The 18,954-nt window shown below is 53.4% G+C and overlaps 1 protein-coding gene across 1 annotated transcript in view; it reads left to right on the top strand.

The window, feature by feature from the left end:
* LAMC3 (laminin subunit gamma 3) overlaps positions 1-18,954 on the top strand; it is a 713,512-nt gene that overhangs the window by 327,595 nt on the left and 366,963 nt on the right. The window contains exons 5-7 of the mRNA XM_086924802.1: positions 202-390; positions 3,186-3,303; positions 8,265-8,363. Coding sequence (XP_086780928.1) covers positions 202-390; positions 3,186-3,303; positions 8,265-8,363 — 406 coding nt within the window. The remainder of the gene's footprint in view (positions 1-201; positions 391-3,185; positions 3,304-8,264; positions 8,364-18,954) is intronic.

The raw sequence follows: 18,954 nt of genomic DNA, 5'->3' as shown, positions 1-18,954 counted from the left end.
GAATTCCGTGTTTTTAATGGAATGCATCTCCCCAGCAAACTCCGCTTGTCTGGTCCCAGTCTGTGTGTGTCTCCTCTCCTCACACTCCCTTCTCTTGCAGCCTGTGTGCCCAGGGTTAGTCTTTGTGCGTACGTCTCCATGTGCACATGTCTGGTCCCGGTCTGTGCATGTCTCCTCTCCTAACGCTCCCTTCTCTTGCAGCCTGTGAGTGCCACGGTCAGTCAGAGGAGTGCTTCTTCGACCCTGCCCTCTATCGGAGCACCGGCCACGGTGGGCACTGCCAGAACTGCAGGGCAAACACCGCCGGCCCCCACTGTGAGCTGTGCCAGCAGAACTTCTATCGGCAGGACCCGAGTGGGGCGTGCCAGCCGTGCCACTGCGACCCAACTGGTATGTCCAGACCCAACACTGCTGCTGCTAGGGATGAAACAGTGGGCAACGACCCCACCCTCTACAGGTTCAGTGCCCTACACTCACCAGATCCAGTGCCCTGACCCTGATAGGTCCTGTGCCCCATCCTTGACAAGTTCATAGCCCTACCCTCGCCAGGTTCAGTACCCTACACTCGCCAGGTTCAGCGCCCTACCCCGACAGGTCCAGTGCCCTCCCCTCGACAGGTTCAGTATCCCACCCTCGCCAGGTTCAGTGCCATTCACTCACCAGGTCCAGTGCCTTTCCCACAACAGGTTCAGTGCCGTACACTCACCAGGTCTAGTGCCCCACCCTCGACTGGCGCAGTGCCCTACTCTCGACAAGTTCATAGTCCTACCCTCGCCAGGTTCAGTACCCTCCCCTCACCAGGTCCAATGTCCTACCCTCGCAAGGTTCAGTGCCCTCCCCTCGCCAGTTTCAGTGCCCTACCCTGACAGGTCCAGTGCCCTCCCCTCAACAGGTTCAGTACCCCACCCTTGCCAGGTTCAGTGCCCTACACTCACCAGGTCTAGTGCCCTGCCCTTGACAGGTTCAGTGCCCTACCCTCAATAGGTTCAGTGCCCTACCTTTGACAGATTCAGCGCCCTACCCTCGACAGGTTCAGTGCCCTATCCTTGACAGGTTTAGTGCTCCACCAGGTTCATTGCCAAACACTTGCCAGGTTCAGTGCCTTACACTCACCAGGTCTAGTGCCCCATCCTCGCCAGGTCCAGTGCCCTGACTTTGATAGGTTAAGTGCCCTATTCTCAATAGGTTCAGTGCTCTACCCTCAACAGGTTCAGTGCCCCACCAGGTTCATTGCTCAACGCTTGCCAGGTTCAGTGCCTTACACTCACCAGGTCTAGTGCCCCATACTCGCCAGGTCCAGTGCCCTGACTTTGATAGGTTAAGTGCCCTATTCTCGATAGGTTCAGTGCTCTACCCTCGACAGGTTCAGTGCCCTTCTCTCGACAGGTTCAGTGCCCTTCCCTCAACAGGTTCAGTGCCCTACCCTCCATGGGTTCAGTGCCATCCCCTCAACAGGTTCAGTGCCCTACCCTCGACAGGATCAGTGCCCTATCCTCGTCAGGTTCAGCGCCCTCCCCTCAACAGGTTTAATGCCTTACCCTCGACAGGTTCAGTGCTCTATCCTCGACAGGTTCAATGCCTTACCCTCGACAGGTTCAGTGCCCCACCCTTGACAGGTTCAGTGCCCTATCCTAGACAAGTTTAGTGCCCCACCCGCTCCAGGTCCAGTGCCCTGCCCTTGACAGGTCCAGTGCCCCTACCTCGACAGGTTCAGTCCCCTACCCTCGATAGGTTCAGTGCCCTACCGTTGCCAGGTTCAGTGCCCTACCCTCGCTAGGTTCAGTGCCCTCCCCTCGACAGGTTCAGTGCCCTCCCCACGACAGGTTCAGTGCCCTCCCCTCGACAGGTTCAGTGCCCTATCCTTGTCAGGTTCAGGGCCTTACCCTCGTCAGGTTGAGTGTCCTCCCCTTGACAGGTTCAATGCCTTACCCTCCCCAGGTCCAGTGCCCTACCCTCGACAGGTTCAGTGCCCTACCCTCTCCAGGTCCAGTGCCCTACCCTCTCCAGGTCCAGTGCCCTGCCCTCGACAGGTCCAGTGCCCTACCCTCGACAGATTCAGTGCCCTACCCTCGATAGGTTCAGTGCTCTACCCTCGACATGTCCAGCGCCCTGCCCTCGACAGGTTAAGTACCCTACCCTCGACAGGTTCAGTGCCCTCCCCTTGACAGGTTCAGTGCCCTACCTTCGACAGATTCAGCGCCCTACCCTCGACAGGTTCAGTGCCCTCCCCTTGACATATTCAGCGCCCTACCCTCAACAGGTTCAGTGTCCTGCCCTCGACAGGTTCAGTGTCCTGCCCTCGACAGGTTCAGCGCCCTATCCTCAACAGGTTCAATGCCCTCCCCTCGACAGGTTCAGTGCCGTACCCTCGACAGGTTCAGTGCCGTAGCCTGGACAGGTTCAGTGCCCTCCTCTCGACAGGTTCAGTGCCGTACTCTCGACAGGTTCAGTGCCCTCCCCTCGACAGGTTCAGTGCTGTACTCTCAACAGGTTCAGTGCCCTACCCTTGACAGGTTCAGTGCCCTACCCTCGACAGGTTCAGTGCCCTACCCTCGACAGGTTCAGCGCCTGCCCTCGACAGGTTCAGTGCCCTACCCTCGACAGGTTCAGTGCCCTGCCCTCGACAGGTTCAGTGCCCTGCCCTCGACAGGTCCAGTGCCCTACCCGTGACAGATTCAGCGCCCTACCCTTGACAGGTTCAGTGCCCTCCCCTCGACAGGTTCAGTCCCCTACCCTCGACAGGTTCAGCGCCCTACCTGTGACAGGTTCAGTGCCCTACCCTCAACAGGTTCAGTGTCCGGCCCTCGACAGGTTCAGTGTCCTGCCCTCGACAGGTTCAGTGCCCTGCCCTCAACAGGTTCAGCGCCCTATCCTCAACAGGTTCAATGCCCTTCCCTCGACAGATTCAGTGCCGTACCCTTGACAGGTTCAGTGCCCCCCTCGTCAGGTTTAGTGCCCTCCCCTCGACAGGTTCATTGCCGTACTCTCGACAGGTTCAGTGCCCTACCCTCGACAGGTTCAGTGCCCTACTCTCGACAGGTTCAGCGCCCTATCCTCGACAGGTTCAGCGCCCTACCCTCGACAGGTTCAGCACCCTACCCTCGACAGGTTCAGCGCCCTACCCTCGACAGGTTCAGCGCCCTACCCTCGACGTTTGGTCAGTAATGCCTCCATCTTCTTTGTAGGTTCCTTGAGCTTGCAGTGCGACAGAGGTGGGAACTGCCTGTGCAAACCCAGCATCACTGGAAGGAAGTGCGACCGCTGCCGCCAGGGATACCACTCCTTCAGCGAAGGTGGTTGCAGGTAAGAACCCCCACCCCTCCCTGGGCCACCTTCCCTTCCACTCCTGTGAGGGGGCTGCAGGTAAGAACCCCCACCCTGCCCCATGCCCCCCATCTTTCACTCCAGTGAGGAGAGGCCAGATAAGAACCCCCACCCAGCCTCAGGCACCCACCTCTTCTAATGCTGTGAGGGGGTGTCAGGTAAGAACCCCACCCTGCCCCAGGCCCCCTTCTCTTCCATTTCTGTTAGGGGGCTTCAGGTGAGAACGCCCAACCTGCCTGGGACCCCCATTTTCCGCTCTTGTGAGGGGGTCCAGGTAAGAACCCCCATGCTGCCCCAGGCACCCCTCTTCCACTCCTGTGAGGGGGCTACAGGTAAGAAGCCCCCATTCTGCCAAGGAATCCCCTGTGCTCCACTTGTGTGCTGGAGGCCAGGTAAGAAACCCCACCCTGCTCCGCCCCTCCTTCCACTCCTTTAGTGAGGGCGGATGCAGGTAACAACCCCCACCCTGCCCCAGGCCCCTTCTCTTCCTAGGGGTTGGCGGAGCTTGTGGCATTTGACTCTAAGGAAATCCACTGAGTTACAAACAAACCCCATGAGATTCCGCGGAGTTTCACCCATGGGCAAACATCGCCCCGTCGCGCTGTGATTTAGCAACAGGAGCGCGGTCTGCGCTGGTGAATGAGCACAAACGGCCCCCCCGCGGGGGGCGCCAGAGGGCACAGCTACTCAAGTTGGTTTTCCTAGTTGATGTTCTCCTCGAACGGCCCTTCTGACCGTAAACGCTCACAACTGCCAGCGTTGGAAAAATCTCGCCGGATGTCCTATTAACGACCAAAAATCGAACAATCACGCTTGCGCTCACCAACATACGGCTTTGGTGTGTGCGTGAGAAAGAATTACGCCATGCGGCAACTGGCGGAATTTGGCCAGAACTCTGCATTACAAGCGTAATGCGTAGTCGCCAAAATTCTGCCAGTGGAAAGGAATATTTTTCCCAACCCTATGTTCCTCTCCTGTGAGAGGGCTGCAGGTCATAAGCCTCGCCCCATCTAGGCCCCTTCTTTCTCTACTTCTTGCCGCGCTGCCCTACGGCAATGTGGAAGGGCAGGAATGTACCATATTTATGAAATACAGGGCATTCCTGTCCTCCCCCCTGCACTGGTGCACAATGGACTGCCCACCGCCAACGCTGGCGCGCTTGCACCACGATGCAAGGGGGATTGCATTGAATGCAGATTGTTTCTGAGCAGAAAGGGACACCTTGATGCACAAAAACGACCCGGAGAGTGTGTTTCCCCTTCCTATGGGTGCCGCAGAATGCAACACGTGAGAAAAGGAAGAAATGAGAAGAAATGAAAGAATTCCACTTGCTCTGCGGAGAAATAAGGATTTGGAGCTGTCCTAGGTTTGTGCGATTAAGCAAACCTGGGGGAGCGTCAAAATCCATGGGTGCTGCGTTGGGAAATCCACCACAACGCCCTTGGAACGCCTCCTGAGAGCAGAGCGGGGCAACGCAGCAACTTGCGCTGCTTTGTGTGACTCCGTATCAGAGGCCATTGAAAGCCACTCAGGGTGCCTTTCTGTCTCCCCATAAATATGATTGAGAGGCCTGCGCCACCGGAGCATCAGAAAAAGAGACTCTCGGGCGCCTCAGGTCGCTCGTAGATATGCCCCTGAAACTTTTGGTCTAAGTTTACCCTTGTGATTCGAGCCCTTAGTCTACACATGATTGGCAGGACACACCTGATAACTTAGATTTACCGTCCCTCCCAACTCGTGCCTGTCCAGGGTCGGACTGGGACAGAAATTAGGCCCTGGCTCAAAAATAAATGTGGCCCGTTAGAGAATTAGTTTAAAAAGTAACCCATGTTTGCAATTTGGATTGTTTTTCAAGGTTTCGAAGGCCGCATAGATTGGATCTTATAAGCCAGTCCACCCCTCTGCCTATTTATGTGATGAACAGTAACCAGAGGGGGTTTCTCTGTGTACATCGCTTTGATGGCTCTTTTTCGCGCTCTATAAAACTCTTAAATAAATATATAAATAGTATGATTGTTCATATGTTACAATAAATGTGTGACTCAATGGGGAATAAATGCATAAAGAAATCCCTTTGGAATAGCCAATGAAAGGCACATTTTCAATATGATGTCTTACAGCAGCATAAACACAGCAATCTGCAAATCTGTCTGAATGTTACACAAATTTCTTGTAAAACTAAGAAGATTTTTTTTTTAATGTCCCATGCAACGCACCTAGGTGAAGTATTTGGTGAGCCTCCCTTCAACAAAGCAGCCTAAAATGGCTTTTTGGCTTCTCTAGGTTCACCTGTCCGTGGATATCCTGGGTGTAAACTGCATTCCCTTAGTCCATCTGAAGGATTTCAACAGGAATGAGTCTCTCCAAATGTTGTGTTCATCCTCTGGAGCCCAGTGGGATTTTCCTCAGAGACCTGGCCCTATGGCTGGGAGCCAGCGGCTGCACGGCATGTCTGTCTGCAGGGGTTAATTTGCACCGGTGGTTTCCAGGGTGCTCTGCACTGGCGCTTAATTGTGAACATCAGCACATATGACAGTTTGCCACATGGTGGCGATGTCTGTCTAATCTAGTGATGAGCACAACAACAGATGTTTATTAATAATTATAGATAAGAAATAACTAACACCTACCACCTAAGCCATTCTTACAGCTTTGGGGGCCAGATATTGTCTACCTTGTCACACTTTTTGGAGTGTGACAATGAATAGTGTTGTTTTGGCAGCGCAGGCTGGGGCGATTAGTGATGCCAGCTTTGGGGGCCTGCTGGTGAGGACCCGGGCACTTCTGTTTTTTACAAATCATGCACTCTCTGTCCTTGTTTGGACAATCAATCCGCCCACGCAGCGTCCCTCGCATGCACACTTCCGCTCTTCATTATTGGAGGTGTTTGGCTTCCTAATTGATAGATCATATGAATAAAGGTACCCTCACAGGTGATAAGCCTCACGCTATAATTTCACATAACATATGAATATTAATCCCACGCAGTCTTCTGAAATTGGCCCTCCCTGCGCGCTCTGCGTAGCAGGTGAGGGTTCATGAGCTTGTTGACCTGCCATTACCTGTATTCAGAGCCCAGCCCCTAAAACAAGAAGGGAGGGGCTCACCAAGTTAGGCAGAATGTGTGTGACATCACAGGAAGTGGCATCATGGCGCGTGACATCGCATGTGGCATCACCAGAAGTGGCATCACAACCCATGACCTCACAGGAAGTGGCATCACAACCCATGACCTCACAGGAAGTGGCATCAGATCTTAAAATCTCACATATGTTTAACAGGTCTTTCATTTGAGGGCATTGGCAGTTCCCTTGTTCTGATTAATTGGTTGCAATATCTGCATTTTTTTTTATTTCAAGGGTTTTTATTGAGGATATGTTGTGATATGATACAGATACAGTACAATTGTTATGGGGGGGCAAATACAGATGAGATACAAGCATATTGTAGTAAGCATATGGGATATAGGCATGGTGGCTGATATTGGTAGTCGACGTATCTGTAGGCCCCGAGAGACTAAAAGGAAGTGTGAAAGAAGGAAAAGGAAGAGAAAATGACCTGGCCATCGGGCATTCATAAATTAGTTGGGCCAGATCTCCCTTTTCTTTATGGCAGTTCCAGCATGTGTTGCTCTCTGTGGCACCTACTGCAGCTAGGCGGGCCGGCGTCCAGAACATTCTGTGGAGTAGCCAGTACTTTGTTTGCGCTAGTTGGGGGGAGACTTTGTTCTTGGAGGCTGAGACCCAAAGCCGGGATTTCTCATCTTCGCTAAAGTGTCTGTTATGCAGTGTTTCCCAGAACGCCACCGTTTTGGTGTTAAGTGTTGACGTGTGTGGGCTTAGGAGTTTGCATAGGTGGGCGGTTTGGTGTCCGATCTTGTTCAGGTTTTGCATGTATTGCACGATGGAGGGTGTCTCTTTGGTCAGGTTTGCTAAAGTGTGGTGTGCTAGCTAAATCTCAGGGAATAATAAAAAGATAACTCTGGGGAATAACGTATTTCCTGACGAGTTCTGTGTTTTGCCTCGTCCGAGTTATGAATCAAAGTAGCGTAGAGGGTTAAAATGTCTCCTGCAAAGCACATTACGTAACACTCAGATGAAAGGTTTGTATTTTATGTAAATGGGTAACTGCTTTTAAGACAGAGATCCTTTTGTTACCTGCAGCTCATAAATAAATTGTAATCTTTGCAATATAGCACAGTGAGCTAATAAGAACATGCAACGTCCACATCTTATAACCCTCACTGTCTTATGTAACACATCTTTACAATGATGTACACACATATGCTTTATTTTCAATGTATAATCTGTACGTGTGATGTAAAGCACTCCGACACCCTGCATAGGGATGAGCACTGCTAAAGCGCTATAAAAGACATAAACAAAATAGTGGAATTTAAATTGTTATTTGTGTAAATACTGGAACAGACCAACACATCTGACATTCTTACAGTGCATACATCTCTTATATACAGGGGCTGAACAAAGTCAAATGCATTTCTCACTTAAGTACCTGTGAAGGGATAAGATGTGAGCCATTGCATCTAGGTGTGAGGCTCCCCATAGCTCCCAGGCAGCATAATCCAACAGAGAGAGGGCTGATGGCCCCTTAACCCTGCTTTTGGTATGGCTGAAGCTGGAATCTGATAAGTCCTTTGCTGCTGAAAGTGTCAGAAAATGACATGTGAATTCCAGGAGAAGTAGGAAGGGAATGTGGCGCTCTGATGAAAGTGGCCAGGTTTGCAGCAGGGTAGACTGCCTACCCTCTGAAACCTGTGGGTAGGAGGCGTCTACCCGCGTCTACCTCGACGCAAGCTGTCTGTTTTTACCTGAGAGGACGTATTTGCTTATTTTTACTTGTGTGTGTGTGTTTTACCAGTGCTCACCTGTAAGCACCTGTGATCACCTGTCTTCTCCTGTAATTCTTCGCCCCTCGTGCAGACCCTGTAGCTGCCACCCTGCAGGCACTGTGGGTGAATGCCACCCGGAGAGTGGACGGTGCCCCTGCAAATCCAATGTGGAAGGCTTCTCCTGTGACAGGTGAGCAGTGAGCTTGGCAGGGCCCTCGACCTCTCTTCATTCCCTGCTGTCTCTCCGACATAATCCTTCCTCATGTGTCCACGGCTTTATCTTCCTCTCTGTCTTTCCTTGTCATTCTGTCATTCTCTGTCTCAAAACATTTCTCCCATGTTTCCTTCCTTTTATTATTCCCTATTTCCTTTTTGCCTTCCTTTCTTCATCTTCCCTTAATTTCTTAATCTCTTTTTCTTTCCTTCTGTCCGTTTGTACTTCGCATCCATCTTTCCTTCCTTCTGTCTTTCCTTTTACTGCTTCTCTTTTCTCCTTTCTTCTATCTTTCTTTCCATCATTCCTTCCTTTCTTTCTTTCCTTCCTTCATCTTTCCTTTTTTTGCGTGTGTCCCTCCTCCTGTCATTGTGTCCACCATTCTTTTCCTCTTTACTTTTTTCTTTCCCCCTTTTGTCTTTCCTTTTTTTCCTTATAGCTTTCCTTCCTTCCATCCTTCTTATTCCTTTCTTTGTTCCTTCTGTCTTCTTTTCTTCGCTCTGGGCTTCTCCTTTCTGTACATCTCTTCTTCATTCCTCTACCTTTCCTTTGTTCACTCTTTCTTTCATCTCTCCCTTTTTCCTCCTCTTCCACGTTTCCTTTAACTCTTTCCTCCGTACACATTTATTTCCTTCTTCCTTCCCTCCATCCTTCCTCCTGCCAGCCTTCCACAACACACGAGGAAATCTTACACGAAATCTGCGTCCACACCCTTTGGAAGGGTGTCTGCCTCCAGTGTCAGATTCATGGGCTTGCATGGCAGGAAAGTAGCCCCGTCACTAGGACGCGTCCATCTTCCTCATCCCAGTCCTGAAATATAAGAATGTTTTCAAGCGAGCCTTTCATAGGGGCAGAAAACACCCAGAAAGAGAGATCATTGGACCAAAACTGACTGTTGCACCTAGGGAAAAATTCAATAAAATGACCCATCATTAATGGCTGCTGGTAATTCTTGAGTTCCAAAGTTTGAATAACCACAACAGCTTGACGTCTGTACTGAGATATAAACATATGCGGCCCAGCCCGCGGAGCTGCAAAACAAACGTCTTTTACAAACGCACCAGTGGAAAAAATGAAGCAAGGGAGGGGAACATGGGAGGGCTCTCAGCTCTCCAGCTCATCTGGCCAAAGAGATAACCAGGGGGAAATGCACTTTAGCCAACACATTGTTTAAACCTCCATGGTCACATAAAGGGGGTTATGTAATTCTTGCAATACCACCCTTATGTTCCAGGAGGGGCAGGATGATGTTCATCAGGGCATCTTAGAACAAAGTTCCTTAATGCTCTGGACTCCAGGTCAGACACTGTAAGGACGTCAGAACCCCAGACTACCTGAAGTCAAGACAACTAGACCTAGTGTAAACCCATCCAGTAAAAAGTCTAGCATTTTAGAAGAAAAAAACGTAGAGGCCTGAAGACGATTTCAAACCCACCAGTTTTGAAAATTCTTCCAATGGCCTTCATACCCTCAGGAGTAGCTGGATGCCGAGATAAATCAATAGTGGCGACTACTTCAATGGAACCACCCTGAGATTCTAGTCTCAACCTTTCAATTTCATACCACAAACAGAGCCTCTCAGAGGTGACCCCAGAAGCTGAGGGCATCGAAGAGGTGAGGCAGCTGCAGGGAAGACCTCATAGGGATAAACTGACATCTGCAGTAGGATCGAATGCCAAATTTGATGAGACCAGCAATGCCATCTGAAGGAGTAACGCATGATCATCCTGAATTTTTCTCACCAGTTTGTAAATTAGCAGGATCAGGGTAACGCATAAAAAAGTCCAGCTGTTCAATTCAGGGACAAAGCATCCTCCCTGCCCCTCAGCTGTTTGAGAAGGCATCCGAGAACCAAAATCAAGCAACATTGTGTTCTTGCCCGTGGAAAAAGGTCCAAGCGAGGAGTTCCAAACTTTGCTGTTATCCTTTGGACCAATCATGGACACGGGCAAATGGCCACCGATGAAGGAAAGACTCTGCTTAACCAGTCTACAAACCCATCATTGACCTCTCCCAACTCCTACCCGAAATGTACATCACTGAGAGAAATAGGAGACTGGACTCTGCCCCGCTCCCGCACTGATGAGCCAGAATTGCTCATGCAGTTTTACTGTTGGTTCAGATCCATAATGCTTGATTCTGATGTAAAGGGACATTCCTCCTGTGACCAAAGGCCAGGTGCCAATGTGCCCACCTGGGCTTCTCCTCAGGCCCTGCCACTGGCATCCGTTGTCATGGCAAGGGTCCCGAGGGACACAAGACGCAACCCTGATTCGGATTGTCTTGTGTCAGCCACCATTGGTGGTCCAGTTCTATCTGAGATGAGACAGGAACCATCGTCTCACAGTCCTCTTACATCTGAGCCCGCCGGTGCAGAAGATTCCAAATGGAGGATGGAGTTGACGTCGGGTCCATTGAATGATCATCGCCCTGGCGGGCGTGGGCCGTTGACCATTGTCTCACAGAGGCCTCTTGTTTTTCCAGTATCTGGAAAATATACTCACCCTACATCCATTTGGAGGAGGGTAGTTGTAAACTTAAGTTGTTGATATAGAGGCAGCTGTGACTTCTTTTGATTTAGAAGAATAACACATCTGGTGAACACTGTACTTCCGGCACACCCTCACAAACCTCACAACCCTTCGAGGAAGAGAAACAACACATTAACCAGATAACAGTGGACTTGAATGTCTTTTGAGTCACTACTGCCCAGCAGAGAAGTGGGAATCTTTGTGTATATACACACTGGGAGAAGATGTTATTCCAAAAAAGAAGAAGAAGTTGGAATTGGTAGTGTGCTTTCTGAACACAAACTCTCAGATATTTTTGATGGTCCTGATGATTGGGACATGAAGGTATGCATCGAGTGGGTCAAAAGAGTTCAGATAATCTCTTGCATAGTGATTGAGATTATACTGCACAGAGTGACATTTTCAAATGTTTGTCGCGGTACAAAGAAACTGGCCTTTTCAGGTTCAGAATGGGACGAAACTCCCTGAAGGCTTTAGGACCAGGATTCAGGAGGGGCACGGAGCATCCTCGCTGGCTGCTCTTGTTCGGAGGGGCGCGGAGCATCATCGCTGGCTGCTCTTGTTCGGAGGGGCGCGGAGCATCATCGCTGGCTGCTCTTGTTTGGAGGGGCACGGAGCATCATCGCTGGCTGCTCTTCTTCGGAGGGGCGCGGAGCATCATCGCTGGCTGCCCTTGTTCGGAGGGGCGTGGAGCATCATCACTGGCTGCCCTTGTTCGGAGGGGCGTGGAGCATCATCGCTGGCTGCTCTTGTTCTGAGGGGCGCGGAGCATCATCGCTGGCTGCTCTTGTTCGGAGGGGCGCGGAGCATCATCGCTGGCTGCCCTTGTTCGGAGGGGTGTGGAGCATCATCGCTGGCTGCTCTTGTTCTGAGGGGCGCGGAGCATCATCGCTGGCTGCCCGGAGCATCATCGCTGGCTGCTCTTGTTCGGAGGGGCGCGGAGAATCATCGCTGGCTGCTCTTGTTCGGAGGGGCGCGGAGCATCATCGCTGGCTGCTCTTGTTCGGAGGGGCGCGGAGCATCATCGCTGGCTGCCCTTGTTCGGAGGGGCGTGGAGCATCATCGCTGGCTGCCCTTGTTCGGAGGGGCGTGGAGCATCATCGCTGGCTGCTCTTGTTCGGAGGGGCGCGGAGCATCATCGCTGGCTGCTCCTGTTCGGAGGGGCGCGGAGCATCATCGCTGGCTGCCCTTGTTCGGAGGGGCGCGGAGCATCATCGCTGGCTGCTCTTGTTCTGAGGGGCGCGGAGCATCATCGTTGGCTGTCCGGAGCATCATCGCTGGCTGCTCTTGTTCGGAGGGGCGCGGAGCATCATCGCTGGCTGCTCTTGTTCTGAGGGGCGCGGAGCATCATCGCTGGCTGCCCTTGTTCGGAGGGGCGTGGAGCATCATCGCTGGCTGCTCTTGTTCGGAGGGGCGTGGAGCATCATCGCTGGCTGCCCTTGTTCGGAGGGGCGTGGAGCATCATCGCTGGCTGCTCTTGTTCGGAGGGGCGCGGAGCATCATCGCTGGCTGCCCTTGTTCGGAGGGGCGCGGAGCATCATCGCTGGCTGCTCTTGTTCTGAGGGGCGCGGAGCATCATCGCTGGCTGCTCTTGTTCGGAGGGGCGCGGAGCATCATTGCTGGCTGCCCTTGTTCGGAGGGGCGCGGAGCATCATCGCTGGCTGCCCTTGTTCGGAGGGGCGTGGAGCATCATCGCTGGCTGCCCTTGTTCGGAGGGGCGTGGAGCATCATCGCTGGCTGCTCTTGTTCGGAGGGGCGCGGAGCATCATCGCTGGCTGCTCTTGTTCTGAGGGGCGCGGAGCATCATCGCTGGCTGCCCTTGTTCGGAGGGGCGCGGAGCATCATCGCTGGCTGCTCTTGTTCGGAGGGGCGCGAAGCATCATCGCTGGCTGCCCTTGTTCGGAGGGGCGCGGAGCATCATCGCTGGCTGCCCTTGTTCGGAGGGGCGTGGAGCATCATCGCTGGCTGCCCTTGTTCGGAGGGGCGCGGAGCATCATCGCTGGCTGCTCTTGTTCGGAGGGGCGCGGAGCATCATCGCTGGCTGCCCTTGTTCGGAGGGGCGCGGAGCATCATCGCTGGCTGCCCTTGTTCGGAGGGGCGTGGAGCATCATCGCTGGCTGCCCTTGTTCGGAGGGGCGCGGAGCATCATCGCTGGCTGCTCTTGTTCGGAGGGGCGCGGAGCATCATCGCTGGCTGCTCTTGTTCGGAGGGGACGTGGAGCATCATCGCTGGCTGCCCTTGTTCGGAGGGGCGCGGAGCATCATCGCTGGCTGCCCTTGTTCGGAGGGGCGCGGAGCATCATCGCTGGCTGCCCTTGTTCGGAGGGGCGTGGAGCATCATCGCTGGCTGCCCTTGTTCGGAGGGGCGCGGAGCATCATCGCTGGCTGCCCTTGTTCGGAGGGGCGTGGAGCATCATCGCTGGCTGCCCTTGTTCGGAGGGGCGCGGAGCATCATCGCTGGCTGCTCTTGTTTGGAGGGGCGCGGAGCATCATCGCTGGCTGCCCTTGTTCAGAGGGGCGCAGAGCATCATCGCTGGCTGCCCTTGTTCGGAGGGGCGCGGAGCATCATCGCTGGCTGCCCTTGTTCGGAGGGGCGTGGAGCATCATCGCTGGCTGCTCTTGTTCGGAGGGCCGCGGAGCATCATCGCTGGTTGCTCTTGTTCGGAGGGGCGCGGAGCATCATCGCTGGCTGCCCTTGTTCGGAGGGGCGTGGAGCATCATCGCTGGCTGCTCTTGTTCGGAGGGGCGCGGAGCATCATCGCTGGCTGCCCTTGTTCGGAGGGGCGCAGAGCATCATCGCTGGCTGCTCTTGTTCGGAGGGGCGCGGAGCATCATCGCTGGTTGCTCTTGTTCGGAGGGGCGCGGAGCATCATCGCTGGCTGCCCTTGTTCGGAGGGGCGTGGAGCATCATCGCTGGCTGCTCTTGTTCGGAGGGGCGCGGAGCATCATCGCTGGCTGCCCTTGTTCGGAGGGGCGCAGAGCATCATCGCTGGCTGCTCTTGTTCGGAGGGGCGCGGAGCATCATCGCTGGCTGCCCTTGTTCGGAGGGGCGCGGAGCATCATCGCTGGCTGCCCTTGTTCGGAGGGGCATGGAGCATCATCGCTGGCTGCCCTTGTTCGGAGGGGCGCGAAGCATCATCGCTGGCTGCCTTTGTTCGGAGGGGCGTGGAGCATCATCGCTGGCTGCCCTTGTTCGGAGGGGCGCGGAGCATCATCGCTGGCTGCTCTTGTTTGGAGGGGCGCGGAGCATCATCGCTGGCTGCCCTTGTTCAGAGGGGCGCAGAGCATCATCGCTGGCTGCCCTTGTTCGGAGGGGCGCGGAGCATCATCGCTGGCTGCCCTTGTTCGGAGGGGCGTGGAGCATCATCGCTGGCTGCTCTTGTTCGGAGGGCCGCGGAGCATCATCGCTGGTTGCTCTTGTTCGGAGGGGCGCGGAGCATCATCGCTGGCTGCCCTTGTTCGGAGGGGCGTGGAGCATCATCGCTGGCTGCTCTTGTTCGGAGGGGCGCGGAGCATCATCGCTGGCTGCCCTTGTTCGGAGGGGCGCAGAGCATCATCGCTGGCTGCTCTTGTTCGGAGGGGCGCGGAGCATCATCGCTGGTTGCTCTTGTTCGGAGGGGCGCGGAGCATCATCGCTGGCTGCCCTTGTTCGGAGGGGCGTGGAGCATCATCGCTGGCTGCTCTTGTTCGGAGGGGCGCGGAGCATCATCGCTGGCTGCCCTTGTTCGGAGGGGCGCAGAGCATCATCGCTGGCTGCTCTTGTTCGGAGGGGCGCGGAGCATCATCGCTGGCTGCCCTTGTTCGGAGGGGCGCGGAGCATCATCGCTGGCTGCCCTTGTTCGGAGGGGCATGGAGCATCATCGCTGGCTGCCCTTGTTCGGAGGGGCGCGGAGCATCATCGCTGGCTGCTCTTGTTCGGAGGGGCGCAGAGCATCATCGCTGGCTGCCCTTGTTCGGAGGGGCACAGAGCATCATCGCTGGCTACTCTTGTTCGGAGGGGCGTGGAGCATCATCGCTGGCTGCCCTTGTTCGGAGGGGCGCGGAGCATCATCGCTGGCTGCTCTTGTTCGGAGGGGCGTGGAGCATCATCGCTGGCTGCCCTTGTTCGGAGGGGCGCGGAGCATCATCGCTGGCTGCTCTTGTTCGGAGGGGCGCGGAGCATCATCGCTGGCTGCCCTGGTTCGGAGGGGCGCGGAGCATCATCGCTGGCTGCCCTTGTTCGGAGGGGCGTGGAGCATCATCGCTGGCTGCCCTTGTTCGGAGGGGCGCGGAGCATCATCGCTGGCTGCTCTTGTTCTGAGGGGCACGGAGCATCATCGCTGGCTGCTCTTGTTCTGAGGGGCGCGGAGCATCATCGCTGGCTGCCCTTGTTCGGAGGGGCGCGGAGCATCATCGCTGGCTGCCCTTGTTCGGAGGGGCGCGGAGCATCATCGCTGGCTGCCCTTGTTCGGAGGGGCGCGGAGCATCATCGCTGGCTGCTCTTGTTCGGAGGGGCGCGGAGCATCATCGCTGGCTGCCCTGGTTCGGAGGGGCGCGGAGCATCATCGCTGGCTGCCCTTGTTCGGAGGGGCGTGGAGCATCATCGCTGGCTGCCCTTGTTCGGAGGGGCGTGGAGCATCATCACTGGCTGCTCTTGTTCAGAGGGGCGCGGAGCATCATCGCTGGCTGCTCTTGTTCGGAGGGGCGTGGAGCATCATCGCTGGCTGCCCTTGTTCGGAGGGGCGTGGAGCATCATCACTGGCTGCTCTTGTTCGGAGGGGCGCGGAGCATCATCGCTGGCTGCTCTTGTTCGGAGGGGCGCGGAGCATCATCGCTGGCTGCTCTTGTTCGGAGGGGCGCGGAGCATCATCGCTGGCTGCTCTTGTTCGGAGGGGCGCGGAGCATCATCGCTGGCTGCCCTTGTTCGGAGGGGCGCGGAGCATCATCGCTGGCTGCTCTTGTTCGGAGGGGCGCGGAGCATCATCGCTGGCTGCCCTTGTTCGGAGGGGCGCGGAGCATCATCGCTGGCTGCTCTTGTTCGGAGGGGCGCGGAGCATCATCGCTGGCTGCCCTTGTTCTGGTTCTGGAACCTAGGATTTCCTTTGTAGAAGATCTCAAACTCCCTGATTTAGAGCTTGTTTTCAAGAAAAACAATGAGGTTCAATCCAATTTGGTAACCTGAACGTATCACCTCCACAACCCAGCTGTCCACCATTCAAAAATTCCATATTTTGAAGAAATGATTGCGTCAAGCCCCTCAAACATCAGTGGAGGAAGCTCGATGTTGCCTGAATTCGAAGAAGGGATACAGCGGGTGGATTTTCCTGAGGAAGGACTGCCCCGGCCACGGCCCCTACATCCTGAGGGATGGCTCTGGTTCTTTGTGGTGGACGCTGAACCACAGACCCTCATTCTGACACTCCGCGGGACGCGCACCGGCGGACATGCTTTTTCTGTTCTCACTGCAGAGGGATGCAAGAACCTTTCACCGGCCACTGCTGCTGAATCTGTTTTCCTAAATTTTCGCGGGTTGTTGGAAACTCATCTCTTTCAGTCTTTAGTTGGATGTCCTCTCCTACCTTGACGCCACGCGGACACCCTTGTGCCCATTCATACACTTGATAAATCTAAATCAGATCAGATCTCTATAACCAAACCCTCCATTGATGGAAATGAGTCAGACTGGGGGATTAGTTTTCTGTCATCCAATGATTTTTAACCCTGGCCTCCAAATATGGTCCAAACAAGTTACGCCGCGTCAATGGCAGATAAATCAGCAGAGTCTCTTGTGAGGAGGCAGCTCCCAGGACTGCATCCTGTGCGTCTTCCAGCTGCCCCGGTGCTCTGGAGGCTGATGGGGCTGTGAGGAGGCAGCTTCCAGGCCTGCATCCTGTGCGTCTTCTAGCTGCCCCGGTGCTCTGGAGGCTGATGGGGCTGTGAGGAGGCAGCTTCCAGGCCTGCATCCTGTGCGTCTTCCAGCTGCCCCGGTGCTCTGGAGGCTGATGGGGCTGTGAGGAGGCAGCTTCCAGGCCTGCATCCTGTGCTTCTTGTAGCTGCCCCAGTGCTCTGGAAGCTGATGGGGCTTCATGAAGGCTCTGAAAGGCTAGACCCAACAGGACACTAGGCTGTGGTTCCATCAATGACAGGACAACCCAGGGCCTGTTGTATTTGTTCTGGCCGTGTATGAGCGCCTAGAAGCAGAGACTGTGCTACATAAGTAGAATAGGCGCGGGCTCGGATTGCACACACAGATGCTATGTACAAGCGCTTTACCTGCAGCCAAACAGGACCCCCTGCTGATAGGGTTATGGTTCATAGGGCAGGGCAACAACTATAATTAGAAAAAAGTCCCTCAGCGACCTATATGTTCAATTCAACAGATCATCAATAACTCGGAAGCTAACACACTATCACAGTCGATAGTGGCCGACATAATGTCACTCGACTACGCCTACAGAATCAAGTGGCTTAGCTATGTCAGAAACTTTTTCACCGACCTTGGCCTCGAAAAACACTACCTCCAGCCAGAATCACTGGTAGCTCTCCCAAAAAAGGAACTCAAGGAACTCGCACTACGGCACTTGGAAACACTAAGACTGTCATCCGAGTCAGCAAAACCTTCAGTGGTTCACGCAAACACAGTCCAGCAAACGTTTGGCATTCAACCGTATCTTACTCTCGACACTAAAACATTCGAGAGGATGTTACTTACCAGGCTCAGACTGAACCTCTTTCACAGACTGGTCGCCTTTCCATTAAACAAAGCCTGGGACCCAAACCTGCCTCCGTGCCCTTGCGACGCGATATCAACCCAATCCAATATCCACGTCATTTTATTCTGTAAATTTTATCATCCCCACAGAAAATATTGGATACTTCCGCTGTGCAGGCGATGGGGCCTCAGACAATGTCGACCAGCCTTTCTAAGACTGCAAACCTTAGAGTCGGAAGAAGTCTGTTACCTGGTTTTAAACTTTTTAAAATGCATTTTGAACCACAGAAAAAACCTTTAGCAAACTGCACTAAGGAAAAAGTAAAAGAAAACGATTTAATGACGGAAGACTCTCTGAAACAAAATTACCTTTTTCCCTTTTGCTTAAATGCACAAATGTTTTTTTATGAAATGGTCTTCTTTTTAATCTATGTATGTATGAATTCCTTATGTTACTTGCTTCTTTTATGGTTTCTCTTTGTGATTAACCGAATAAAGAATTATTATTATTAATAACTCATTCAAGTATAAATGCCAGACAGCAACACTTGATCCACTTTTTAATATTTATTTGTCCTCATAGATATATGCATGCTAGCATTGAAAATTCTTATAGCATCTTATTTTTCATTGCAGAGTTGTACATATAAAAGTGTATACTTGAATGAGTGATTGATGATTCATTGAATTGTATTGGTTGCACAGGCACTTTTTTTCTAATCAAGCGCTTTGCCACCACTTCTATCTATTTAAGCTCTGGAACTGGCGTGCAGAATCCATCCTCTGCAATAATAGCGCCTTGAGACGAAAGATCAGCTATAAGCGGGTCAGCTTTAATTGCGGTCTGGAATTCCTAAGCAAATCCTTCCATAGGATATCTTTATGCTTGAGACCTCGTAAACCCAGAGTTCTCCACTTGACTCCACTCCTGAGTCAGCACGTTTCTTGCTAGACTCGGCTCTGCAATGCAAAAGAACCCTCCTCTCTGGCACTTCCGCTGGGTCAGGGAATGACTGATGCTTCCGTGGAACACTTTACTCTACCCCATCTCTTTCTTCTTTCTGTCTTTTTACCCTTCCTTCTTTCTTTACTTTTCTTTCATCCTTCCTTCTTCGATCCTTCTTCTTTTCTTTCTTCCTCCCATCTACCCTTATGTCTTCCTTCTTTCTTTCTTCATTCCTTTATTCTCGTTCGCCTTTTGTACCTTCCTTCATTTCTTACTTGACTTTTTCGTCTTCTGTTTCTTTTGCACTTCTTTCCCCTCCATTCTTTTCAGTTGTTTTTCCCCACTGTACTTCTTGGCTCTCTCATCTCCTTTCTATCTTCCTTCCTCTTCTCCCTTTCCT

Source organism: Lissotriton vulgaris, chromosome 5 (assembly GCF_964263255.1).
Source record: "Lissotriton vulgaris chromosome 5, aLisVul1.2, whole genome shotgun sequence".
In the NCBI taxonomy this organism is placed as follows: Eukaryota; Metazoa; Chordata; class Amphibia; order Caudata; family Salamandridae; genus Lissotriton; species Lissotriton vulgaris.
The sequence above is the reverse complement of the archived record's forward strand: the minus strand, read 5'-3'. Positions and strand labels throughout refer to the sequence as shown.